The 27784-nt window shown below is 39.7% G+C and overlaps 2 protein-coding genes across 2 annotated transcripts in view; both read left to right on the top strand.

Annotated features, from left to right (window-relative positions):
* TPH2 (tryptophan hydroxylase 2) overlaps window positions 1–20265 on the top strand; it is a 318850-nt gene extending 298585 nt beyond the window's left edge. The window contains exon 12 of the transcript XR_015727189.1: window positions 19959–20265. The gene's annotated coding sequence lies outside the window, so the exon portion shown is untranslated. The remainder of the gene's footprint in view (window positions 1–19958) is intronic.
* A 3405-nt stretch (window positions 20266–23670) lies between these two features.
* TRHDE (thyrotropin releasing hormone degrading enzyme) overlaps window positions 23671–27784 on the top strand; it is a 365955-nt gene continuing 361841 nt past the window's right edge. The window contains exon 1 of the mRNA XM_087868922.1: window positions 23671–25444. Coding sequence (XP_087725048.1) covers window positions 24534–25444 — 911 coding nt within the window. The 5' untranslated portion in view covers window positions 23671–24533. The remainder of the gene's footprint in view (window positions 25445–27784) is intronic.

Below are 27784 nucleotides of genomic sequence, written 5' to 3'. Positions count from 1 at the left end.
AGTCCTAAATGCTACAAATCCTTGTTTTCTCTCTATGACTTTATAGTCTCTTTAGAAGATTCCCAAGTCTCTTCTGTGGGAATTTTCCCTTCTCTGACCCTTACAAAAAGCAGCAGGGTATTGCTTTCTCTTTAAAAAGTCCACTTTTACTGATCTGGGTATATTCATATATGTAGGAATACATGTATATGTCCTTATATCTAATTATCTATTCAATACCTTTTCCCACATTACATGAACCAATGTAGGAAATTATTTAAATTTTTTTCTATGTCTTTAAATCCATGCACAGAGACACACACACATTGAGTTGAAGTATTTTTATATAATTGGGGCATAGTATATATTTTTTTGATCCACTTTATTATTCTTAACTACAACAAGATACAAAGTACCAGGCTATATTTAACCCTGTCCATTTTGATGGCCATGTAAGAAGTTTTCAGTGCTTAGTCTCAGTCACAAATAATATTGCAAAGAGCATTCTTGTGACTGTATCTTTGTGCTCATGTTTGATTATTTTTCAAGAATAGATTCTTGTGAAATTACTTGGTCAAAGTAATGTTAACTTTTAATGGATATTATCCTCCAAAAACTGTGCCATTTTTACATTCAAATAACAATGGAAGAAATATGTGTTTCCTTATACCTTCCCCAAAATGCATAGAAGCAACTTTTATAATGTTTTGCCAATCAAATAACGAAGAATGATTTCTTGTGAATATTTAAATTTGCCTTTCTCTGACTTCTGGTGCATTACTCTGGGAGAAGAGGCATGCACTTAATTTGAGTTCCAGTAATACTAAGTTGCTGTTCTTTTTCCCTTAGGCCATATTTATCTGCTCAGTATTATTTGGATATGGCTTTTGATTCCCCTCTGACTCCTAAAAAACATATTTTCCAGTTTTCTTTTTTGGATCATTTCCTCTTTTCTATTTTTGTCTTCATCTTTTTTGATGAAGTGTATAGAGCAGTCTTCCTCAAGCCTGCTTGCTTTCACCTCAAGCAGCTGACTTGCTTAACATAAATAGCTAGATATTGCTTCTGGCAAGAACATAAACCCAGGACACTCCCTGAAGGGCCAACAGAATAATCACCTCACCTTCCATTCCATTCCTCCTGCTTTTGGTTAGTTTCTAACACTTTGTTATTAAGTGTTAGAAAAGTTATTTTCTTCTTTATATTAAGGTGATGCTTTTGAAACTTTTCCACCAAATTGCTTCTATAAGCAGAGAAGAGTGAACTTGAAAATAATAATTTGTTTTCTTATTCTAAACCTCTGAGTAAAATGGAAAGTACCAGAACATTTGTTGTTTTATTGTCAATTGTTTTACTGACAAAGAATATCTTGTTTCAAAAGTACTGTATTAAGTTGGATGAAAAGCAAAATCATGATTAACTCAATTCAATATATCAAAATGTATATATTGCATGCTGAAAGTTCTATTCAGTAATTATATAGCAGTTTGGGGGAAAGTTTTGCCATTTAACATTATAGACCCCCTGAAAGGGTCTCAGAGACCTCACTTTAAAACCATTAATCTAGAACCATGGCTCTCCATCTGCCTGAACATGAGAATCATTTGGGTTACCTTGAGTCTCAGCCCCAGAGATCTTGATTCAATCAGATCGGGTAGGCCTGGCCATTGGTATTATATCAATACTTCCTAGGTTATTTTAACATGTGGCCAGAGTTCAAGATCACTGCTATAGAACATAGCATGGTGTTCTTCTCTTTGTAGACACTCATAATCTATTTTGGGATTGTACTGAAAAACACATAAGCACAGAAACATTTAAAAGACAAAATATTGTGTAGACCAAGGTTATTTTGTGTGGAGAATGGGCCAGGGCAATTTCAAGAATCACTTTTCTGGAATTACAGACATTGGGATGGTGTCTTGGAACCTCATTTTCATCAGGTACAGACCACTGGTAATCTCTCTGTGTGTATTTGTATGTGTACATATATGTGTGATGTATGTGTGTGTGTGTATATGTATGGAAGTAGATATTAAAATCAAAGAGTGAAATGCTTATTCATATGTGTTTTCACATTACTTACAGAAAAAAATGAATTTTTTCCTAAGTCATTATAAAACTCCCTCTGATGTCTCCTGAGGCCAATCCATTTTAGAGCATAAATCATTGGAAATATACCAGGGTACGAGGGAAGAAAAAGGAGAGCAAGAGCAGGTTTAGAATATACTGATTGTGTAGTAGTTTTCCCAACTCTCGAGTATGAGAGGAGGTGGAATTTTTACTGAGCTCTGTCTCCTTTGGTCACTTTTCCTTATAAGATAGATCTATTGAGATCTTTCTGGGAGTAAAAGGAGAAGCGGGACATAGTACTTGAGAACATAATTAAGGCGGAAATTCTTATGGTTAGTGCTTTTACCTTGGTACATGTGAAACATGATATTTTTGCTAAGAAACTAAGCAGTTTATATATTTGAAACCCTCATTAATAGATATTACTGTTCTGATTTACTACATTGATAGTAATTCTTGGGGTTTTAAAATAAAACACCGAGTCACTAATAAATTCAATTTAAATAAGTTTAATATTAATGAAGACAGGGAGGCGAGTTCTGGCTTTTATTATTATTTTTAAATCAAAAGAGAATTGGAATATATTATTGACTTAAGCACAAAAAATAAAACTATAAAACCTCCAGACAAAAATATAGGAAAAAATCTCCATGGCCTTGGGGGTAGGCAAAAATTTCATAAAAAAGAAACTAAAAGCACCAATCATAAAATTTTAAAAATGATAAACTGGATCTTATTAAAATGGAAACTTATGATCTTCAAAAGACATTCTTAAGAAAAATGAAATACTAAGCCATTGATTGGGAGATAATATTCACAATCTGTGTACCTGACAAAGGATTTTATCAAGAATACATGAACTCAGTAAGACAAACAATTCAATTAAAAAATGAAAAAAGACTTGAGCAGACACTTCATAAAAGAAGATACATGAAGGTTAATAAGCACAGAGAAAGATTTTCAACATTATTCCTCATCAGGAAAATGTAACTTAGAACCACATGATATTCTACTACATACCTACGAAAAGAGCTAAAATTAAAAAGACTCAACAGGTATTAGCAAGAATGTGGAACAACTGTAATTCTCATATGTTGTCAATGTGAAATAGTCTGGCAGTTCCTTATAAAGTTAAATATATACCTACCATTTGATCCTAGGAGCCATTCCACTCATAGGTATTTACCCAAGAGAAGTAAAAGCATATGACCCCATACAAAGACATGTACATGGCTATTCATAGATGTTGTATTTGTAATAGTCTGAAACTAAAAACAATCCAAATGGCTATCAATATGTGAACGGACAACTCTCTCTCTATATATATGTATGCGTGTTTATTCAGTCTAACTGTATATATACACAATAGAATGAAAATGAACAAATACTAATACACACAATTGCATAGATAAATATCAGAAACATTATGTTGAGTCAAATAAGCCAGACACCTTCTGCTGAATATACACCTTCTGCTTCCATTTCAGTAAAATTCTGGAATAGGAAAACTAATCCATAGTGATAGAACACAAAATAATGGTTGCCTGGGGCTGAGAGGTGGAGAAAGAGGCCAAGGGAACTTGGGGTGATGGAAATGTTCCATAATTTAATTATAATGGTTACAGAGAGGTGAATTAATTTTGCAACATGCATTAGCTTCCACTTAAAATGAATGCTGTTTTATTGCATATAAATACGCCTTCGTTTAAAGTCAACACAGTAGTATAGGTAATAAGTGTTAGAGAAGTTCAGGGATGAGGGAGATTACATGCTGGCAGGTTAGAATGTAGAAATGTCAGGCGTGGCTAAACTCCGGGAAAGGCCGCTGAAGATGGTCACAAGATCACACTGGAGTGGGGGTTTGACAGTCCAGCTTTGAGGACTCTTCCTCTCATCTAAATTTTGTTTTTATAGATTGTAAGGGACTGAAAGGTGTTTCTCTGTTATGCTAAAGATCACAGAGTAATCAGGAACTGGATAAAATGAGAATTCATTGTGCTGTGGTGAGAAAGCAACTTACAATTTTTTTTCTAATAAGTTATAAACAGACTCAAAGAATGTCTGACACTAAGCTGCTTACAAAGGTATCAGAGGCTTCTCAGTCTAAGAAAGGCTTCAGAGTGGATCTGAAGAGTTTTTTTTTTTTTCTTTTGGACAGAGAAAAGACCAGAGATAGTCTAAAAGATTAATGTTAAAGCTAACAATGTATGCTCCTGTTTTTACTTTTCATTTTTGCCCAAAATGGTGTATAACTTTTATATAAGTTACAGATTTAAAATTGTTTGATTTTGATTGCTTCTTTTCGAAAGTTTAACATTGCTTGAATTACCTATTCTTCTCTCTTGTTCTCTCTCCCGCTCTGTGTTACTATAATTTATTTAACTTTTTATTCTGAGGTAATTGAGAGTCACATGCAGTTATACAGAAACAATTCAGAAAGATCCTGTATATTCACCACCCAGCTTCCCCCAGTGTTAACATCTTGGATAACTATAGTATAATAACAGGACTGGACAACTGACATTGAGTGCAATTCATTGACCTTATGCAGATTTCACCAGTTTAACACTCATTTGAGAGTGTGTCTGTGTGTTATGTATGTGGTGTGTGTGTACTTAAGTCTATGTAATTTTGTCACATGTGTAGACTCATGTGACCATCACAAGTCAGGATATGAAACAGTTCCATCACCACCAGGATCCCTTACATAACTATACCCACTTTCCTTCTACTCACTCTTACTGCTGTATATAACTCCTCGAAACCTCTAAGAAGTTCTTCATTTACATAATTTTATCATTTAATGAATGTTACCGAAATGGAATCGTATAGTATATAATGTCTTGGGAATAATTTCTTTTCACCCAGCATAATTCCCTGGAGATTCATCCTAGCTGTTGCGTATATGAATAGTTCATTCTTTTTATTGCTGAGTTCTAGTCCATAGTATGGATGTACCAGTTTGTTTGACTATTCACTCAAGACTTTTGGATTATTTCCAATTTTTGGCTACTGTGAATAACACTCTTATGAACACTCAAATACAGGTTTTTGTGCAAATATAAATTTCCATTTCTCTGAGATAAATGCTGGAGAGTAGAATTACTGTGCATGGTAACCACATGTTTAACTATTTTTTTAAACTGCCAAACTGTTTTCCAGTATAGCACAACAACTTTACATTACCATTAGCTATGTATGAGTGATCCAGTTTCTCTACATCCTTGACAGCATTTGGTGTTATCACTATTTTTTTTCGTTTTAGCCATTATGATAGGTATATAGTGATAGCTAATTGTGGTTTAATTCACATTTACTTAATGGAATTGCATTAGGCCTACAGATACATTTGAGAGAACTGATATCTTTAGTATGTTGAGTCTTCCAGGCTATGAACATGGTATGTCTCTCTATTTAGACTCTTGACTTCTTTTCTCAGCGTTTGCATTTTTCAGCATATAGACAGTGTGCATGTATTGTAAAATTTATACCTAAGTATTTCATTTTCTTTGGAGTGATTATAAATGTGTTTTAATTTTCATTTTCATATGTTGTTACTATATGGAAATGACATTGATTTCTGTGTGTAGATCTTTTATCCTGTGATCTTGCTGAAATAATTTTTTAGGTTCTAGGAGTTTTGTTTTTGTAGAATCCTTGATATTTTTAAAATAGACAATCATGTCATCTGCAAACAGAGAGAGTTTTATTTATTCCTCTCCAATTTGTATGCCCTTTCTTTCCTTTTCTTGCCTTATTGCAGTGGCTAGAACTTCTAATACTATGTTGAATGGGAGAGGTGAGAAATGAATATTTGCTTTATTCCCTAATTCAGGGGAAAGTATTCATCTTTTACCATTAGGAATGATTTCTATAGATTTTTTTTTAAAGATGTTCTTTATTGAATTGAGGTAGATATTGTCTATGTCTAACTTGGTTACGGTTTTTAAATTACGAATGAGTTTTCACCACTAATTGATACAATCCTACCAATTCCTCCACCTCATTCTGTAAGTTGAGGGCTTATGGTGATGAAGTTTGCTATGAAAATGGAATCTTGGTGGGCAGCCCGGTGTCAGTCATGGCTAGGAAAAATTAGGAAGAGTGCTGGAAGAAAATAAAGTCCAAAGAATGGATTCATTATGGTACAGAAATTTCATACCATATATTAAAGTTGAGGGGGGTGGTCATTGGAATTAAATGTGAATTCTTAGTAAGTGAGAGAATAGAAAAGGATATATGTATATTTGAGTTCTGGAGCAAAGAGGAATGTATTACCTATTGAGACACAAGAGCCACAATTTTCTGGGATTCATGGTGCCTTAAAAATATAATACTTTCATTTCAATAACTAATATTAAACAATAATATTTCTTCAACTTTTCAGGGACCTACAATCTATTAAATCTACCTCATTTTCACTGTCTTTAACTCTCATATCCTTATTTTCCTGCTTATTCAGTCTTGATTCCACTGTACATATTTACAATTGCTCTCTTGCTGATACCCTTTATCTTCCATTCCTCACTCTCCCTCCATTGCAGTTGCCTGAACCTTAATCCTATTAAATCCAACTCTCCAACTACTCTGGGCCTGCATCCACATGGCATAGAGTGGCTACAGAAAAACTTTAAATTTGTGTCTACTAATATCATGTGGGCACTTAGGCCCAATAATCTTAAAGCCCAACATTTCCATTTTCTATTTATTCATCCTTTTAGAGTATTATAGAATATATTTTACTTTTTCCCTCAAACCTTCAATACCTTCTTACCCACTTAGTTAGTGACCTTGCTTCCTATTTTCACTGAGAAAATAGAAACAATTGGGAGAAAATGTTCACAAGCACCCACTACCACATGTACCCACTTAACCATCTTCCTCTTGGTTCCTACAGATGAATTGTCTGTCCTCAACCCAAGGCCCACCCCTTTACTTCTAGAACCCATCCTCTCATACCCATTCTAGGACATAATCCCAAAAACTCTTCCCATTCTTTCATGCATCAAGGTTTTCTCCCTGACTGGATCATTCCCATCAGCATATAAGCCTGTTATAATTAACTCCAATCTACTCCCCACCCCCCCACCCCCAACTACCAAGCCATCTTTTAATCCAACATCTTCTTCTGGGTAATAATCCATTTCTCTACCACCCTTTACAGAAAAAACATTAGAAATATTTGCCTGTATGCTCCAGTTACTACTGCTCTCTTCCCATTCATTCTTGAACCCTCTCCAATTAGGCTTTTGCCTCCAACATCTACTGAGCCTGATCATGTGAGGCCATTAGTGACCTCCACATTGCCAAATATAATGATCAATTCTTTGACCACATATTCTTAACAATCAGCAATATGAACAAAAAATCTTGCTATTTCAATAAATGTCAACCCCATCCAGCTAGCTGCTCAGATCAAAATCTATCATCAACCCTGAGGTTTCTCACTCATACCCCAAGTACAATTAGCAAATCAAATCTCTTCTTACCACTTCTACTGCTACCCTTCTAGTCATCTCTTGCATGGACTATTTCAATCGCCTCAAAACTGTTCTTTCTCCTTTATCCTTACGTGAATTCTCATCAAATCCACCACAAGGATTTCTCTAGAACTCACAACAGATTATGTCATTCCTTCAACTCAGAAACCTCCAGTGGCTTTTCATCACTCTCAGAATAAATGCAAAGTTCTTATAAAGACCTACAAAACCTTATACAATATTGGCTCCACATTATCTTTCCGATCCCACTCCTTTTCCTGTCTCACTAACTTACTCTCCTCCAGCCCCACAGGTCTGCTTGCCATGTCTCAAACACACCAGTCACTTTCCTGTCTCAGGGCCTTTGCTCTTGCTGTTCCCATTCCCTCAATGATGTACACATCTCACTTCCTACAAGTTTTTGTTAAAATGTGAGGACTTCCCTGTCATCTTTAATATTGTAACCTCTCTTCCTGGATATACACTCTATATCCCTTCTCTTATTCTCGTTTATTTTACTTAAAATTTTTTTCATTGTCTGTCTCCCATATTAGAATGCGAGCTCCATGAGGTCAGGAATTTTAATCCATTTTGTTCACTATGCCAAGAGCAGTACCTGCTGCACTCTTGCTTCTCAATAAATATTAGCCAGAAAAATGAATTAATATATAAATAAAGCACAGGGATGACAACCTTGGGACAAGTTTCAGAAAAGAAACCTTACAATTTAACACTTACATTAGTGGCCATACTGAAAAGAGATCGATGTAAGTTGGGGAACACATCCCAGTTCCCTCCTTGTGGTACTCGTAATGCCTAAGGAAAGCCATAGTCCTCTGAGAGGTGTGGGGGCAGACTCTGGGCTAGAAGAACATAGACCCAGATTCTCTTCAGCACAGAGATCCAGCTGAATGAGAGGGGCTACTGGATGAAATCAAGCAACAGCTCTCATACCAACTATGTGTGAACACTGCAGCACAGGAAATGAGCAATCAACGTGGTATGCAGTTTAAGATGCAATACTTCTTGACTACAGAGATCTCCAAGGGAATGAAGATGTTAGCAGTGGTTTTCATGATGCCACAAATAGGGCTGCTTAGGGGCTTAGTTGCTTTGTTTTTGTCATCATCATCATCAAATCAGAGTGACTATAGGAGGAAAGCACTAGGCTTTTTAGTGGTCTGTTTCCTAAGTTTTTGTGGGGCAGGTTTTGGCAGGAGAACGAAACTATCTCTGCAAATATAACTGGAGGCTCTTGTTTCTCAGATGCTTCCGGTATTCTGTGAGTGTTGCTTGACATCTTAGACCATCTCTTTGTTGTCTTCTTTCCACCTCTCCTTTCATTACTACAGAATGGTGGCTATTTTAATTGTAGTTAAGGTAATTTGAATTTAGATCTTTTGAAGTTTCTTCTAACAATTTCCAGTATTCCTGGCAAGTGCTGTTTAGAGTGGCAGACTGTTTCATAGCTGACTTAATGCAGGGAAAGGTGGTTCAGATGGTAAAACAAATAAAAAGAAAAAAATAGAGTTAAGAAAGGGGGTATGGTTCCAGTCCTGATTTCCTTTCTTTTTATATCTTAAGTGAGGGGTTTGAGTACTTTAGATTATAGGGCAAGAACAGCTGCTGGAGGCTCACTTCTGTTAATTATTTTTTTTTAAAGATTTTATTTATTTATTTGACAGAGAGAGAGACAGCCAGCGAGAGAGGGAACACAAGCAGGGGGAGTGGGAGAGGAAGAAGCAGGCTCCCAGCGGAGGAGCCTGATGTGGGGCTCGATCCCAGAACGCTGGGATCACGCCCTGAGCTGAAGGCAGACGCTTAACCGCTGTGCCACCCAGGCGCCCCTCACTTCTGTTAATTAATTTCAAGAACAATTTTACATTCCTGGTCCAGGGAAGAAAGGAGGAAAATAGCGGTAGAGAAGAACAAGCGTGAGAGACTGCTGGCTGGATGAAGAAGGGTAGATGCATAATGGTGCTTCTCTCTTCTGACTTATCAGCTGCTCCTTTGTCAAGGGGGTGAGGCTAGGTAATTTATGTGTAGGATGGGTTCTTCTAGTAGGATGAATGCTGCTTCCAAAATAAATAAACGAGGGAAGAAAGGGAAGACAAGGAGGAAAAAAAGAAAAAGATAAAAGCAGTCACAAAAGGGATTCTCAAAATATCTTTTGCTGTGTTTAAAATGGGTGCATGGGATATATCAAAGAAAAATGTGAATGAGCAAAACTGGTGCCCTTGGGATGCCGGGAGAGTAGATGAAACCCAAAAAGCATTGTGAAGAAATTGGTTGGTTGACATCATATGATTAGTTCATCTTCTCTGACATGTTATGGGTGCTGTTATTACTGCTTTTCAACCAATGTTCCTTTCCTGGCTTGTGTAAATTTGGAGCTGCACATTGGGAGTTTAAAAAAGTACTAATGAGCCTGGACTTTTTTTAACTTTTTACTTTCAAATAATTTCAAACTCTCAGAAGAGCTGCATGAATAGCATGGCAAACTTAATGCCTTCTTCCAGACCCCTGGCTCAAATTTTGCCGGTTGTTCTAATAATATCTTTATACGAAAAGGTCCAGTTCAGGACTACGCATTGTACTCAATTGTCCTGTCCCTCCAGCGTCCTTCAGTCTGGAAGAGTTCCTCAGTGTCTACTTTACTTTCATGACCTTGACATTTTTGAAGGTCAGTTATTTTATAGAAGTTTTCTAAAGTTCTGTTTGTCTGACATTTCTTCCTGATTATAACCAGGTTGTGAATTTTTTCCTTGCTGAAGTACGAAAGAAGTGATGCTGTGTTCTCACTGCATCCTATCAAGAGGCACATGGTATTGATCTGGCCCATGACTGGTAATGTTAACTTTGGACATTTGATTCAGATGGTGTCTCTTAGATTTTTTCACTATAATTTTTCTTTTCTTTTGTAGTTAATACATTTTTTGTAGAGAGAGACATCAAGACTGTGTAAGAGCCTGTTCCTCATCCTATTTTCATCCACTAATTTTAGCATTCATTCATGTGTCTTGCCTGAATTCCTCCTGTATTTATTAATTGGAATTCTAATCTAAAAAAGCTTTCTTTTCTTCCTGTTTATCTATGATTACATCAGTGTAGATTCATGGATTCATATTTTATTCAGTGGATTATAATCCACTACTGTTATTTTCTAATTTCAATGCTCAAATTGTTCTAGATTTAGTAAGTGGGAGTTTTTTCAACGTGGCTTCTATGTTATTTGGTTATGTCTCCATTATTCTTTTGAGAACTTCCTTATTTTCTGGCACAGTACTGTGTTCCTAGCTCATCTTATGCTTTCCTGCTCCTCCCTTAGAATTTGCAGTGAGCCCTGGAAAGACGTATTTAGAAACCAAGACTTGGGCATTAAGTTTGCTCATTGCTACTTAGGTGTTATTACTCTCAGGTCCTCTTAATGAACACACACACACACACACACACACACACACACACACACACTTAAATATCTTTATCTCTCTCTATATTTACAAAACCGTAAGTTTATATCTACTCTTGCAATTCTAATCCAATGATCCAACCTCACAGGGTTCATCTGAACTTTTCCCCCTTTCCAAACTTGGATTTTCTTTTTCCAGCACTAAAAATCCTGACTCCCTGTGTGTGTAGCTAATCATCCAATCCTGCTGGGTCTCTGACCTGCTCAGAAGCTCACCCTGTGTGAGCCCTGGGTCCTACCTGTTGCAGAGGCAGGCAGGCATTACCCTTGTTTTTAACTGGACTTTTTGCACTGGCTGGTTATTTTGGCATCTTAGAAACATGGTAGTGAACTGGCAGCAGTGTTGTTATAACAGTGGAGTCACAGCATATTGGTATTTTACTCAACTTCAACTGAATTAAAAATACGGAAAATATTGTATTATTGTACATACTTTACACTTACATCTATATGTATATATTTCTATATAAGAAGGGATACACAAAACTATCGTTAATGCCTTTTGACCCCAGTTTTAGGGGATTTTCAAGGGCATATTTGACCATAGGGGCTTTTCACTTTATATGACAATTTCAGAATCTAACTCCTATGTAAAGGATAACTCTACTGTGGGGTCTAAATTGTCTCAAAATCTCCTTCCAGGAGAATACATCACTTTGGTTTCCAAAATTGAAGCTGAGAGGATCAGATACTGATTCTAGATTGTATTTACTTATTCAGAGAAAATGATATCATTTTTGTTAGTTGGTTCCCTCAAAAATGTGGATAAGTACTCTGATTCCATGTTCCTAGGCCAGCGCTAGGGTCTTGGTCATGGGAAAACCCAATAGGGTGGCTCACTGGGGCAATTCATAGTAGGCCATGCTGAAGGGTACCCTCACCAGGCGTGGAGGCCAAGGAGTGTTCCAAAGAGAGGAAGGAGGAAGAAGGGGCCAAGAAGCTGATGACAATACTACTGAATGGAGTATTCATTCATTCAACATATGCTTACTAATTTTTCAGTATATCCCAAAGACTTTGCTTGCTTTATGGATACATAAATGCATATATGTTTCCTGCCCTGAAGAAGCTTTTATTCGAACAGAAGAGAGTCACTCCAACAGTTACAATAAAGGATATCTCACAAGTCTTACTGTAGTTTTTAGATTTGTGAATTTCGACAGCTGTTGCTAAATTGCTTTCCATAAGGTTAATAAGAGTTGGAAAGTCATTTCTAAATACTTAACAACCCATTTCACACAATATGTCATGTATTTGAAAGGCACAATTTAATAAAGGTTTAGATAAGACTTTGCAACCTACCTAGGATATTCCGCTCCCCCTTCCTGAACTGTTAAATAAGTACCAAGACAGTAGATAATGGCTTTTTGAAAAAAACCAAACACAAAAACCAAAAACCAGTGCCTCTACTGGTTGTATTTTTCTAGAGCTTCTTGATGGTACTGGATTGGGTTCCAAAGGGTGTGAATTATCTTTCAGTTAAAACACTGTTAACTTATTATTTTGTTGACTGTTCATTATCTTAACGTTTGTGACTGGCTATTGGGCAAATGAAGCGTATTCTGTTTTGTTTAAGAGCTTGTCTGGACTTTATAAAATCAAGTGGTAATTTCATAAGCCACTTCTTCCCAGGAGATAACATGACTGGCAGAAACCTATTTTGAGGATTAGGAAGAAATTACAGATTACTCTTAAGTCATTATCAATAAATAAGCAGTGATGTCCGTGGCATTTACCTTCAACAAAATTTGATTTTTAAAAATGGGATTTGGCTCTTTTATCTTTATTTTTAGTTACTTCTTGTTTATTAGTGAGCCTTCTCGTATAGTCACTTCTCTTTGCTGACATGCTTTCGGTTCTATAGTTTTTGGGCAAAAGATATTAGAAAAGCAAGTAAATCACCATGATGTTCTATATATTACCTTTGCAAAGAATTCCTTGGGCAGGAGCTCTAGACTAATAAATGAGAGCATGTGGATAATTTAGAATGGTTTTCTTTTTAGAACCAATTGCCTGGGAATTGAAAAATTCGAAGTGCTTTTTCATGGCGTTATTGTTTGAATTAATTTAAAAAAAAAAAAAAAGCACTTCATTTAGACCTGTTTCTGTGTCTCCTCAATTTGCTCTCCAGAGAAAGAACTGGAGAATGTTGCACTTTGGGAAAAAATTTAATTAAGTCAGTTCACAATGGAACATGAGAAGATAAAATTCCTCAGGCCGATCCTTTTTGGAATTGTGGGAACAGATAGGAGGCGAGGATCTGCAACCAGCCCTGTATCTGCAGAGCAGAAAGTCTCCTCTCGGGTTGGCAGGAGCAGAAAGGCTGGTGAAGGGAGGCTAAGGTCAAGGTCACAATTCATTCTCTTGTTTTAATGCCATTTCAACTTGCTAAAACGTATGAGGTGTGTCACGAGCATTAACATTTTGAGCCTTAGGCAATCAGATCTGAGGGCTCATTCTGTTCAATTCATAATGTGGATTATATTTCATAATGTTGCTAGGACTTGATTATTTGCCCATCCTAGAAGGTATAGCTCCTGCTCTGAACATTTAAAAGAGAACTGCTATAGAGCTCTGAACACTGAACAGATAATTACTACAGGTAAATCTCATAGAAATAAAGAAATGATCCTATAATCACGGTTTTAGAATTATATATTTGGATGACTGTCATGCCAGCAGTTTAATTTGACTATCATGGCAAGCACGGAAAACAGAGAGGCACAGAGAACTATTTGCACGCTTTATAACTTTGCAGGTTAGCACAGGGACAAATAAAACACCTATTCAGACCATATAGAAACATAGATACTTTTCTCATCTATTTGTATCTATATCTTTACAGATGGATATAGATGAATAAAGACACACACACAAATAAGACTTAATGACCACAGAAAGTGTTTGTAAACATTAGTGTTAACTTCTGGACATACATGGATTTTAAACACATCCTTTACTTTAAATAGCTTTGATTTTCTGTCTAGAAGACAAAAGAGAACATTAATAGCTATCACTTACTAAGTTTACCTAGTTGAATGTTAGCACTTCTAAAAACGAGTCGATATTCATTACTTTTCCACATTGGAAGATTAAAGAATACATGATCCTTTGAAACTGAAACCGAAATTCTCAGAAATGTCAAGAAAACATTTTGCTCCATCTCGCTTTAAGAGGAACTGAATAGAGATCATAAAAGCCTTTTGATATTAAAGGGAAAGGCTGTTGGTATATAATGTAGCCCAATTAATCAGGATCTGCTTAATTTGGAATCTGTAACAGAGTAGATATGAAATATGTTTTGTTGCTTTGTAACTTGTTTTAAAAAACCCATATGGGGGCGACTGGGTGGCATCTGCCTTAAGCATCTGCCTTAGGCTCAGGTCATGATCCCAGGGTCCTGGGATCGTGTTCCGCATCGGGCTCCTTTCTCAGTGGGGAGCCTGCTTCTCCCTCTCCCTCTGCTGTTCCCCCTGCTTGTGCGTGCTCTTTCTCTGTCAAATAAATAAATAACATCTTTAAAAAAAGAACCAACCCCATATGTTTAACATGAATATAATAAAAACGAGAAGCAGCTAAAATTCATTCCTAGAGTTACGCTGCACAGTGAATGGAGGTCCTGCTTATTTGAATATAGTGCAGCCCCACCATGGCCAACACACGTGTCCAAGGAGTCTTCTGGAAGGCACTGCATGGCAGTTTACTCAGCTTAAAGTGAGGGAAGACACACCCTCATTATTAAAGCTAAAGTTGAAGCAGGAGCAGAAAAAATGGTCACAACTTTTCTTGGTCCCCAGAGAAGAAAGCCCTTGCCCTAATTTTTCTGGTTTTGTTTCTTAGGATAAATTCTAAGTCAAGGACTTGTTTAATGATAGTCATACAAAGGTTAAATGGAGGACCACAGATTGAATGTTGCCATTCTAAGGCACCTTTCAGTTTGCTCCTGTACCAAGTCCATGGGAAACTGATTATGTGTCAGAATGTCATGGAAAAATTCAACTATCAAAGGGTGTAAAAATTAACAATTAAAATGCATTTCCTGAATTGGAAAGCACAATATACTACTTTTAGAGACATAAGACTTGCTGAAGTTAAAAAATGACTAGGGAGTTAAATTCTAAAGTTTTTGCAGCCTTATTTGATACTATTTAGCTACTTTGGTTCTATAATAAGATTTTAGTAAGCCTATAAAAATACTTACAGTTTTTTTGTTGTTGTTGGTGGTGTGCTTCCAGGATAGGTAACTGATAGATTATGATACTCAGGTTATAGGTCAAATCTGATGCTTTATTGCACATTTAGGGGAAATTACTTTTTGAATAACACCTAGTACAACCTTTAACTCCTAATAGGGCAGGAGGAGTTCAGATATGGAATTTACGCTTTTAGAGTGACCAGAATACACGATTTTCACTCGCTCTGAAAGGACTCCATAAATGCAATTTCAAAATGTATTTCTTCATCATACCACAAAAAACTTAGCAATAAATTCTAACATACTTAGGTGTTTCAAAGAGAGGACAAACTATTCTTTTTTGTTTGGTTATTCAAAAGATTATTATAGCATCTCCAGTATATGGAGAATGTTAGAGAACACAGAACGCATTTCCTGTGTGTCTCATATAAAAGAGACGTTTCAACATACTGTACTAACTTTTTCCTTATTCCCTCATAACTTCAGCATAATTAAACAGTAAGCTTAAGTAAGGTAGCGCAATGCAAATTGAATATGATGCTAGAAATTAGCTGCATACAAGTCTAAAGCAGATACGGGAGCTGCTTTTACAACAGGATTAAGCAGTGTTTCGAATCACCTGGAATCAATTCTCCTGGGACGCTGTTGTAGAAATGATGACACTGAGTTTGGAAAACACTTTTCTTATGGAAAAATCACAAGTCACAGCTTGCCACTTATGTTATCCAAGATAAGTTTGGTGATTATCCTCTAAATGAGTTATCAATTTTTGTGTAGACTCCAGTCTTTCCAACCTTCGAGAAACTGTTCTGGTGTCTGGAATGGTCACTTGCCGGATTATGGCAAATATCTTCTAGTGAAGTGCTTGCTTCTCTGAGAAAACAAAGAAATTGCTTCGCATCTGAGTTTTACTGCGATATTTTCTAAGGAGCTTTAACATAGCACAGGGAAAAAAAAAAACCCAACTCAAAACCCTATATACTTATTGTTACCGGCTAACCCACAAGATGGCACTAAAGAGAAAAGTGACAAAAGTGATCACAGGCAACTTTTATACTAAATCGAGTCTAGTACGAGAACTAAACTTATTTCATGAAATGATCATCCACATTTTAATATCCTAATAACTCAAAACATTGATATTCAAGTTCATTGCTTTTTTCTTATAGACTTGTTGGAGTAAAGAAGAGTCATTTAATCGAGCGGTTGGTTGTTTTCAAAAGTTAGTAGTTTGAATATTTCTATGTAGTTCTTTTGTAGGGAAGTTTTTTTTTTCCCCCCATATGCAGACTCCATGACCACTGTATGGTTATAAATTACGAACATTTCTTTTTTATGTTTTATACAGTGCCTAGCACTTACATATAAATATAAATGTAAAAAATATAATGTAAATATAATATATTCTTTTTTTAATGTTTTTTTATTATATTATGTTAGTCACCATACAGTACATCCCTAATATAATACATTCTTTATGGAAATGTAAAAAAACTTTTTAACGTTATAGTATTTATAAAGTAATGACTTATTTAGACTTTTAGTATTTGTAGTAATAGTTTATAAATAACTTTTTTTTTTTAATTTTATTTATTTATTTGACAGAGATAGAGATAGCCAGCGAGAGAGGGAACACAAGCAGGGGGAGTGGGAGAGGAAGAAGCAGACTCATAGCAGAGGAGCCTGATGTGGGGCTCGATCCCATAACGCCGGGATCACGCCTTGAGCTGAAGGCAGACGCTTAACCGCTGTGCCACCCAGGCGCCCCTATAAATAACTTTTTTAAAGCACCAAGGAAAAGGAATTTTAGCCAAAGTCTTAATTGTTTAAATTCTAAGAATAATTCCTAAATCCTGAAATATAAAATTTCACCTAACTTTCAAGGCAGGCAGGAGAGTACTCCCTGGATGTGAATGGGGAAATGTGCTCAGAAAACCATGTATAGAGAAAGAAAAGATGGTATGACATTGGCGTAGCCTTGGTACTAACCCTAAAAGTAAAGGTGCACGGGGGAGCGTTGGTTACAGTGCCACATGGTAGTAGGAAATAGCTCTCAGTATGAGCAAGGAGAAGGTATAGACCAAAAACAGAGAGCTGTTGTTCAGTTCATGGTTAAGAGAGAGGGTATTCATTCACAGGTCTAAAACTTGAAGAAAAATATTGTGCTTCATCTTTCTTCTTAGTTTCAAAGTAGGAATTCAATGAGTTGAAAAATAACGCAATTTTAATTTTTGCTATGACTTCTTTAGATATTGTGAAAAACTGTCTAACAGAAGATGTGTTTCTCACTTGAAATAATTGTCTTTGACTAGAATAGTGACTCAGCAAAACCCTGTGTTATATATTTTGTATTCTGTTATTGAAAATAAAAAAACACTGTAGATCAGAATCAGCTTTCAAAAACTCACAAGTATATGACTTCAGGATTAGTGATATTTCATTATCTAAAAGAGAAAAACTTCATTATATTTCTCCTAATTTATCAACCCACTTACAATGATCATTTGCTGCTCAAATGTAAGAAAATACCGTCATTACCTCACTTAAAGAGCTACAGTGATAAACATTTACATATCAGTAAAGTGTAGGTGTAAAGAGAGGTGCAGTCAAGTGTAGGAAGTGTAGATTTTAAGAGATAAATAATATATTTTATTGTTAAATGGAAGAAGAGTAAATAAATGGTTGGGAAAGAGAGAAAAAAACATGTATCAGGAGGTACCTGTAGAAGAAATAAAACGGGGTATTTTATGTCTTCATGAAATTTTACATTAATATTGATATGTATGCCTTTGAAGCAGATACTTTTTGTGGTTTCAAAGAGGCGAGGCACCCTTCAAATCATGTAAATTTGAGTTGTCAAATAAGCCTGGGTCAAAGATACATTTTTTAATGCATTCAAGAGGTAAGATTTCTAAGGCATATAAACTGCTGGTTCTGCAATATGAAAATAAGCTGTAGTCAACTCTTTCAACTACTTACTTCTCAACCCAGGATGAACGATGCTCCTCTTTTTTGTCTGTCATTATTTTATAAAATTATAATTGTTATTCTACTCAGGATCATACTACATTTTCTCTGTTCATCTCATTCATTTTATTTTAAAAAAGCTTTTATTTATTCATTCAAGAGAGAAAGAGAGAGAGCATGAGTGGAGGGGAGAGGAAGAGGGAGAGGGAGAAGCACACTCCCCACTCAGCAGGGAGCCCAATGTGGGGCTCCATCCCAGGACCCAGAGATCCTGACCTGAGCTGAAGGCAGATGCTTAACCAACTGAGCCACCCAGACGCCCCTATTCATCTCATTCAGTAAACACTCACGTGGCGCTTATCATGTGCCAGGCACTGTACCCTCCAAAGAGGGTGGAGATCGTGGCTGTTTGGTTCAGTGCTGCACCTCTGGCACCCTACCAGCACTGACTTCATAACCGTGCAGCAGATGTCGATATGCAGTTGGGTAGTTTACAGCTGGCTGATCGTCAGACGGTGGCATGACATGCTGCTTAAGCGTACAGGTGATGAAGTAACGTTGTCTAATTTGGAATTCCAGCTCTGCCACCCACGAATTAGATGCCTTTGGGCAAGGTGTCTCATCTCGCTAAGCCTCAAGTTCCTCATCTGTCAAATGGGGGAAGTAATAGCACCCACCTACGGATTAATTTTCATGATTAAATAAAACAGCATAAAGTGCTTAGACAAATGCCTGGTGCAAGATGGGCACTTGAAAAATCTTAGCTATGATTATTCTTAATTCTTCCTACCATATTTCTCTAGAAACATGGATTTGAGCAACTTAAATTCATGGTAAAAGCTATATTGGTATGTTTACTATTCAGATATCTTTTTTTTAAAGATTTATTTATTTATTTGAGAGAGAGAGAGAGAGAAAGAGAGAGCGCGGGGAGACGGGGAGGGGCAGAGGGAGAGAGAATCTCAAGCAGACTTGCCGCTGAACATGGAGTGTGATGAGGAGCTTGATCTCAAGAACCTGAGATCATGACCTGAGCTGAAACCAAGAGTCTGACGCTTAATGACTGAGCCACCCAGGCGCCCCTGCTATTTCGATTTCTTGAGCTACTAGCAAATCGAGTAGTTCAACAGAAACATATCCGGAAAGTTACCCAATTTCTATTCTGTTTGCAGAATTTGGCACATATTACGTTTTCAGGTTTCATGAATAAACTGTAAACATTTCCATGACACATTTTTTTGCCTTTTTATGGAAACTTCCTACTGAGATCATAAACCAAAGAGCCCACAGTGAGCACTGAAGAGTTTTAACCTCGTGTTAGAGCCCACAAATAACAGTACAACTTTCTTGAGATCCTAATTCTCTCCTCCCTGGATATAACACTTAATGCTGGAATTGGGAATGACATTATGGAGATTTGGTTGTACTTCTCTTTATATTCGCCATCTAGAGAGGTTCTTTCTATGAGACTTGTTCCTGTTTTGGTGAAACTGTAATTATTGAGACTTTCCTAGGACTGACAACATGTAGTAATATATTAAACAGGTTAGGGAATGTTTTTTTTTTTTTTTAAAGAAACTTGATAATTTTACAGATTTTTTGTGAGAAAAAGAAACATAATCGAATTTAGATATAATTTCCTTTCAGATTAACATTTTTAAATAAATAGAGGTCAGACAACTAACAGTTAAATCAAGGTGTTAATTGTACTTGGCAAACTACAGACATCATGAAAAAAATTGCACTGTCTCAATTATGGCTCATTTTAAACAATTCTCCTCTCTCTCTCGTTAAGATCTTGAAGAATATTCTATCTAGAAGAATATTTCTCATACGAAACCCCTCAACAATGTCAGCAGATGCAGTGATTCAAGGGTATGAAATTCTGAAATGATGCAATATAAAAATATGAACAAAGTTTGCAGTAAGGTGAGTTTCCTCAAATTAAAAATTTCATCAAATTATCCCAGTCTCCAGGCACCGGGTTGGCTGGATCAGTAAAGCATGCGACTCTTGATCTCTGGGTTGTGAGTTCAAGCCCCACGTAGGGCGTGGAGCCTACTTAAGAAAAAAATTAACACAATCTCCAATTTCAAACTGCCTTTTTATAATTGCCACATGGCGGCACCACTTCAGCTAGTAAACAGGCTTCTGCCAGTCATTGTCAGCATTGGTCTCTAATTGTGTGGGGTCTTCAGGAACACATCCCACTCAGAAGACATATCCGTTCTGCTCACTGCCAGAGTGGTGGGGCTTGTTTTCTCCCAACGCTCCCTCCCCCCCCCCCCCCCCCGCTGTCATGTTTTTTGCTAATACAGTGTATTCTTATAAAGTCTCTTTACCCACTGAACTTTGAGTTTTTAATTGAATTTTTTGGCTTCTCAATAGAGAAGATTAATTAAAAATCACTTGAGAGCATAAAGAGACTAGAGTATTAGCTTTGGAATTTCTTTCATAGACTTTGAGAACCAGAAGAGACCTCTGAGCTACCTAAGTCCTATTACATTAACACATCAAGAAACTGAGTTCCAAAGTAACTAGGTTAAGATAATATAGGGAGGTGAGGGCACAGTGGGATTTAGTTCTTTCTTCTAAGCCAAGCTGCTTCTGCATGTGAAGTGCTAATCACACTTGAAGGACTGCGTACTTAAGGACACTTAAGTTGTGCCTGTATGTACAAAGCAGAGTGAAAGAAAAAAAGCAGTTCTGGTGTCAACAATGGAAGAGTAAAGACTCTGGCCCAGTGCATTTACTGTAGATAGTTCATTTTGATTATTTACAGCACCGAGGGGTAGATTTAATTAAACATAAGTCTGTTGGCTTCGTGTATATTAAATGTTCACACTTCTACAAGTCCCTAAATCAAATATGGCTACAAAATGACTGTAAGACACATGTTAGCTAAAGAAACAACCATAAAATTCTCCCGGCAATAAAAATGTTTCTGAGAGGAACGTCGAGCACTTTGGAAAGTCTCATCCTACTAAATGGCTCTAGCTTTTAGCAAAGTCAAAACTATGTCCAGTCGACAACACTGAAGGCAACTTCTTTATGGAAATATTAGTGAGTCATCTCTCTAATATTTTTGTCAGGTACACACTCTGAAATTTTGCCTCTTTTTTTTTTTCTTGTTTTGAGGGTAGGATGGACATTCTCTAGAAAAAACAGTATTAAAAATCTATTTACAAAGTGCTTGCTTCTCAGGGGAAGGGTACTATATACCTTCAGAAATTAAAATAAGACTTACTGGGACCCTTTTGTAACATGAGAGGAAGAAATATTTACCCACTTGACCTAATATTGAGTTTATTGGATAAAGTTACATTTTAAGGGAATCAATATTTTAATAAGCTGTGTCCACTTTGTGTTAACAAGCTTGAGTCTGCCCCACTTGGGTTTCAGAGAGAATCCATCTACTAATTTAATCACAGGCAGTACTGACTTTACTAATTGGTAAACATATACTTAAATTCCCAAATATTTCAGAGTTGCCTTGTAGTAATATTCAGAAGTACATAAACGCCTCAATAAAATGCAAATAAGATTTTAAAATATCTTTCTTCTTTGAATCTTTTCTTGACTAATAAATCATTTTAGAGAAAGGTCTTAGAGATTCCTTAGTGGATGAACTCTTCATTGAGGTAGTGATTCTAAAACTTCTCAGGGTTCCAGATCCCTCTGATAATCCCAGTGAGTTGAATCCATGGATTTTAGGTCAATAATCCTGAATTGGCAGATTAGTACTCTGAGATCAGGGAAGTCTGGTGACCTGCTACGAGTCACAGAGGGCTTTTTGCCTGCCTATACCATATTTCCTGATTCTGTGAAAACAAACTAACAAGTCCCAACTCCTCAACTCTTAAAATGCATAAAGCCAGATACATATGGACAGCAAGAGCATGGAGATTTAAAAACAGAGCAGAAAAAAGTAACTTGAACAGAATGTGGCATTTCCCTTGGTCTGTTGCTAACGGCCCACATACAACATGCTTAAAAAAAAAAAAAATTCCCACCCTGGCACTTCTTTTCATCATCATTTAAAAATGATTCAAATGGACCTTTAGAATGTATGGCATTGGGAATGTATCCCATCTGGGGATAAATAGCAAAGAGCTTCATTGAGCAGGGCTGTGTTTTCAGTGGTTGTCAGGCTAAAGTTGATGTGTATTCCATCTCTTCTGTTTGGTCATGCTTTTAAAGCCAAACACAATATTTTAGTTGTATATTTTCAGGACTACAAAGCCAGGAGCATTTAACATTCCTTTTGGTAAGAAAAATAATTATGGACATGATTTTTAAAATGCCTTCAGGATTTGAAGATGTGAAAGAAACATGTAAAAAGGAATTACTTCTTTTTATTGACTCTGAAGTCTATCACACTTTGTTTTATTAAAAACTAGAGACTCCTGCCTCTTAGTTGTTACCTGTGGTGTGGCTGTTTTCTGAATATTGCTCCAATTCAAGTTTTGCACACAAATCCCGAGGGTTGCCTATCCCATATACTCATATACACTCTGCACTATGAAACTTCAATAAACTTAAAGTCCATAACCAACCAACGGTCTATCAACCTGTTTTGATGCTCCTGCTATCAGCAAAACTTCCTCTTGATAACTGTTCTAAAAAAAAGTTTAAACAATTTTCTTGAGAACACTAAAAACTGCAAAAAGTAATCATGGCTGGGTGAAGTGAAAAACTGATTAATCATGGAATATATTTTATTTGTTCAGTGCTCTAATGAGTCCCCAGTGATGGGGCTCAGATCCCTAGCTTTTCTCAGTCTCAAGTTTTTGGTCCTGTATGTTACACTGCGTGTAGGAATTAGATTTTAATAATTTCCCCAATCTAAAAATATAAATTATTCATTGGAGAAAATACTTCTTTTATTTAGCCTTTACTTCTGGGGGATTCTAATACTTCATTGCTAACCCTTATTTTCCTACTGCACACCGGGACTCATCACACAGTATAATATATGTAGTCAGGCTTTGGAGAATGTTTCAATTTACATACAATCCTCCAAATCCTCTGGCGATCCTGATGTGAAATCTGGTACAGCCACATCTCCCCAGCAGGATCTTCCTTTGCACTCGGTGTTAATAGCCAAAGGCTCCAAGGATCCCTCACGGGAGGCGCGGTGAGGCTAAGGAGTCGGGGGAAAAAGGGAGACTGCCGGGCTGGCTGCGCTGAAGATTTACAGTGTACTTCTTGCAGGCGGCTCAGCAACCCCCTCTGTGGCTGTGGGTGTCTGGTGTGACAGAGCGGAGAAAAGCTCTCTAATCTCCCAGTGCCTGCCTCTGCCGCTCAGCCGCTCCCCTCCCTCCCGCCTTCCCTGCCTCTTCGCGCTCTCTCGCTCTCTCCTTTGCCTTTCTCGGGGAGTTTCAGTCCCTGAATGCAGTCAGAGTAGCCTTGGCAATCTGGACCTGGAGACTGTGTGTACACACACAGGCACACACGCGCACACACATGCACACGCACTTGCACACACGCACTCCGGCGATCCCCACGGGGATACAGAGCAAACCCGGAGCATCATCTACCTGAAGGGGATGGCCCAACCGGACACTTCTTGCTCACTTGTCATCTCCGGAGGTCAGAGCAACGTCGGAACGAGGGAGGCTCGCTGTCCGGTCTGCAACCTCACGGCGTTTGCCGCCACCGCTGCTTAAAGTGTCCAGGCTGGAGGAGACGGCTTCTTCAGGGCAGATTCCCGGCGCAGCTCTGCGGCCCTGGGACTTCGCCCGCCTGGTTCACCCCGCTCTCTTCTTCCCCGGCCATCCTCTCGCCCCCGGCTGCGGAGTGCATGGCTCGGGCGCCTCCTCTGCTGCTGCCGCCGCCGCCGCCGCGAGCACATCCCACCCAGAGGACTGAACGCCACCGCTGGAGTGGGGAGAGAAAGCGGAAGCCCTAACTTCCCTCTCTACCGCTCCCTGTCCTTTCCAGCCGGGGACCCGTTGGAAGGCTCCCGCGGAAAGCCAGGCGAGAGCTGGGCGCAGGGGAGGGAGAGCCGGGAGCCGCAGGCGCACAGGGGCGGAGGCAGCATGTGCCCCGGCGCCCCGCGCCGGCCGGAGAAGTAGCGCGCGGTGGGGCGAGTGAGACGCTCCCTAAGTTGGGCGCGTCCCAGAGCTCGCCGCCCCGCGCCTCGGCCGCGAGTGTCCGGAGAGAGGCGGGGCTGATGGGGGGCGCCGAGGTTGCTGTTGCCTGCGGCCAGAACCCGTCTTAAAAGAACCTGGGCTAGCGCCTCCAGGGTCCCAGCTGGCGTCGCGCCCTCGGCCCGCGTGCGCTCTCTGATGCCTGCGCTAGCGGTGGCCCGGGTGGCCCGCCGGCGGGGGGTGCCGGAGGGGGCGGGGGAGGAGGAGGAGGCTCTGTGATGGCCCTGGACGGCGAGCGGGGGGAGCAAGAGGAGGAGAAGAAAAAGAAGAAGAAGAAAAAGAAGAGGAAGAAGAAGAAGGAGGAGAAGGAGGAGGGGGCTGAGAAGAACAGCTCACCCTTCGCGGCTACCATGGGGGAGAACGACGCCGCGCTCCGGGCCGGCGGCAGGGGGCTTTCGGACCCGTGGACGGACTCCGTGGGGGTGAGACCCCGCACAACGGAGCGCCACATCACGGTGCACAAGCGGCTCGTGCTGGCCTTCGCCGTGTCCATCGTGGCGCTGCTCGCGGTGACCATGCTCGCCGTGTTGCTCAGCTTGCGCTTCGACGAGTGCGGAGCTAGCGCAGCGCCGGGCGCCGACGGCGGTCTCGCCGGCTTCCCAGCGCGCGGGGGCAACGGCAGCCTTCCGGGTTCCGCCCGGCGCAACCACCAGGCTGGCGGGGACTCCTCGCAGCCCGAGGCGGGCGGGGAGGCCACCCCTGGGACCCCGTCCGCCCAGCCGCCGTCGGAGGAGGAGCGGGAGCAGTGGCAGCCGTGGACGCAGCTGCGCCTGTCGGGCCACCTCAAGCCGCTGCACTACAATCTAATGCTCACCGCCTTCATGGAGAACTTCACCTTCTCCGGCGAGGTCAACGTGGAGATCGCGTGCCGGAACGCCACACGCTACGTCGTGCTGCACGCCTCCCGGGTGGCGGTCGAGAAGGTGCAGGTGGCCGAGGACCGGGTGGCCGGGGCTGTCCCGGTGGCCGGTTTTTTCCTCTACCCGCAAACCCAGGTCTTGGTGGTGGTGCTGAATAGGACCCTGGACGCGCAGAGGAATTACAACCTGAAGATCATCTACAACGCCCTGATCGAGAACGAGCTCTTGGGCTTCTTCCGCAGCTCCTACGTGCTCCACGGGGAGAGAAGGTAGGGAGGGAGGCGGTGCCGGGCACCGCCCCACCCAGCCAGGGTGCTCGAACGGCTGGGCGGCCGGCCACCCGGGGGACCGGGCTGGCTTCCGAGACCGAAAAGCGAGGGGTGGGTGAAGGAAGCGAAGGTGAGGTAGGACCATCACCCAGAACCCTTGGGGTCTCCCAGATGGCCGGGCTTTCACTGCTGCCGACTCCACACACTCACCAGCGCCAAACGGTGAATGCCACCCCTTCCTCTGGCGTGGAACTCCCTCCCGTCAAAGTTCCTTAGCCAGCATGGCTCCAGCAATTTTTAAAGGGTAGTGTGAAATTTGAGCGATGCCAGGGTGACATCAAAAGCCTGCCAAGATACCGTCGAGGGAAAATACTCGTGAGGGCCAAAGGCCAGGGCTGTAGCGCATCCAGGTAAGATGGCAGTGCAGGGCAAAATCCTTCCCTCCCCCTAACATGCCCACCCCGCCCGTTCTCTGGCAGGCACAGAGCAGAGCGTGAGCTTCGGCTGCATGAAGTTTTCCAAAACTGCAAGTTGAGATTCGGAGCAGTAAGATCAGGTCCAGGTGACAGACCGCAGGGGGAGGGCCACGGGGGTTCCGGGAGGCTGCCATGGCCAATGCCAAGGAGAAATATCCTTGCAGGTGCTGCCAGCTCTCTAGACACAGACACAGAGGGACTCTAGTTTGTTGTTGTTGTTCTTGAGTTACTGCCTCTGGAAATGACTCCAGTGGTGAAAAGAGGGAAAGCTGGCCGTCAGTCTCAAATGCCTTCTTAATGAGTGCCTCTGATGCTTTTTAGATTTGGGCAGTATTTTATTTTTTGTTTTTCTGAGAGGCCATGGGGCTTTTCACCACTTGTTTAGAGCTCAGATTTCGGAGTTTAACAGAAGTGGGTTCGAATCCTAGATGCAACGCTAGCTGTGGCGAAGGCTTGAAGACGCTGATGAATCTGTCACCAGCTCCTGACAGTGACTACCTCTAGTGCTTATCCAGCAAAATATATTAACTTAATCCCACAAGAACCCTATGTGGAAGGTGCTGTCCACACTTCCTGTCTTACAGGTGGGGAAATGGAGGAACAGAGAAGTAATTTGTCACGCAGTGAGCTGACAAAGCAGGGATTTAGACCCAAGCAGTTTGGCTACAGAGCCCATACTCTTAGTTTTAACCTGGTGGCAGTAATAGTAGTACACTCCTCACAGGATTGTTGCGGGTGTCCATGAGCAAATGCACTGAAAAGCACTTAAACCTATACCTGGCATATAGAGTGTCCTCTATAAATATGAGCTATTATGAATGTCCTGTGGTAGCCAGCACTCAAGCTTATATTACTGAATGAATAAACAAGTGATTTTTGCTTTTTGCCCTAATCCAGTGCATTTAAAATAACTTTGATTAATTAAATGACTATAGGGCCAGCAAACAACCGAAATGAACTTAAAAAAAGAAATCGACAACCTTAGAAGTAGAGGCAGGTTGGAGATTAGCATCGATGCCCCTGGCAGAGCCTCTCCTGTTTCAAATGATTTTCACAACAGCAGAAAACTGGGGCTCAGAGCAGCCCCAGGTGCCTGAGATCAGCAGGCTTGTCAGTGGAGAGGTGAGACTTGAACTTTGGTTTTCTGATGGACCAGGGCATATGGTGGCTAGAAACTCCCAGAAGAGGTTATTGTATAGGAGGCTGGGAAGTTTCAGTGTGTTATGGGAGAACACAAAAGTTTTATTATTTATAGAGTGCTATGAAGCAACCTCAGATAAATTTTCCAGTGCTTTAGTGGTTGTGTGATAGTTGAAGCCTCCTATAAGTGAATATATGTAATATTCACTTTCAAACTCCTAAGATCAGATGTGGATAATTTAAACCCTCTTCTACCACTTCCTTCAACATATTCTAAACAATACAGAATAAATATATATTTTAAAACCCACCATCATATCAAATATGGGGGAAAACGCATAGAAGGCAAATTTGCATGTTGTGTTTGGAAACAAGCTTATGTCACAATGTCAATAGTGGGAGTTGCATATCACTGATAAGTCTTGCTCTGGTGAAATAAGTACTTCCAACAAATCCTGTTTTTTGAGCCATGCCCAAATATATTTGTTGGAACTGAGCTTGTTTTGGTCAGTGCGTTCAAATTAACAGGACTCTTAAAAAGACCAGCTGTTTCTGCTTGACCCATAATTGTTTTCTTGTACCCCTAGTGCATATTTGTGTTCAAACTCTCTCCTTCAGTTTTCTCCCAAAGATGTAAATGACTTGGTTGAAAGTTTAACCTAGAGCACATGTGGCTGTATTCTGCATCCCAATAGCAAATCTGGATTCAGTATTTCTGGAGCTC

Source organism: Ursus americanus, chromosome 17, assembly GCF_024610735.1.
Source record: "Ursus americanus isolate L20-20 chromosome 17, mUrsAme1.1.p, whole genome shotgun sequence".
NCBI lineage: Eukaryota > Metazoa > Chordata > Mammalia > Carnivora > Ursidae > Ursus > Ursus americanus.
This window is presented reverse-complemented; position numbering and strand designations above follow the sequence as displayed.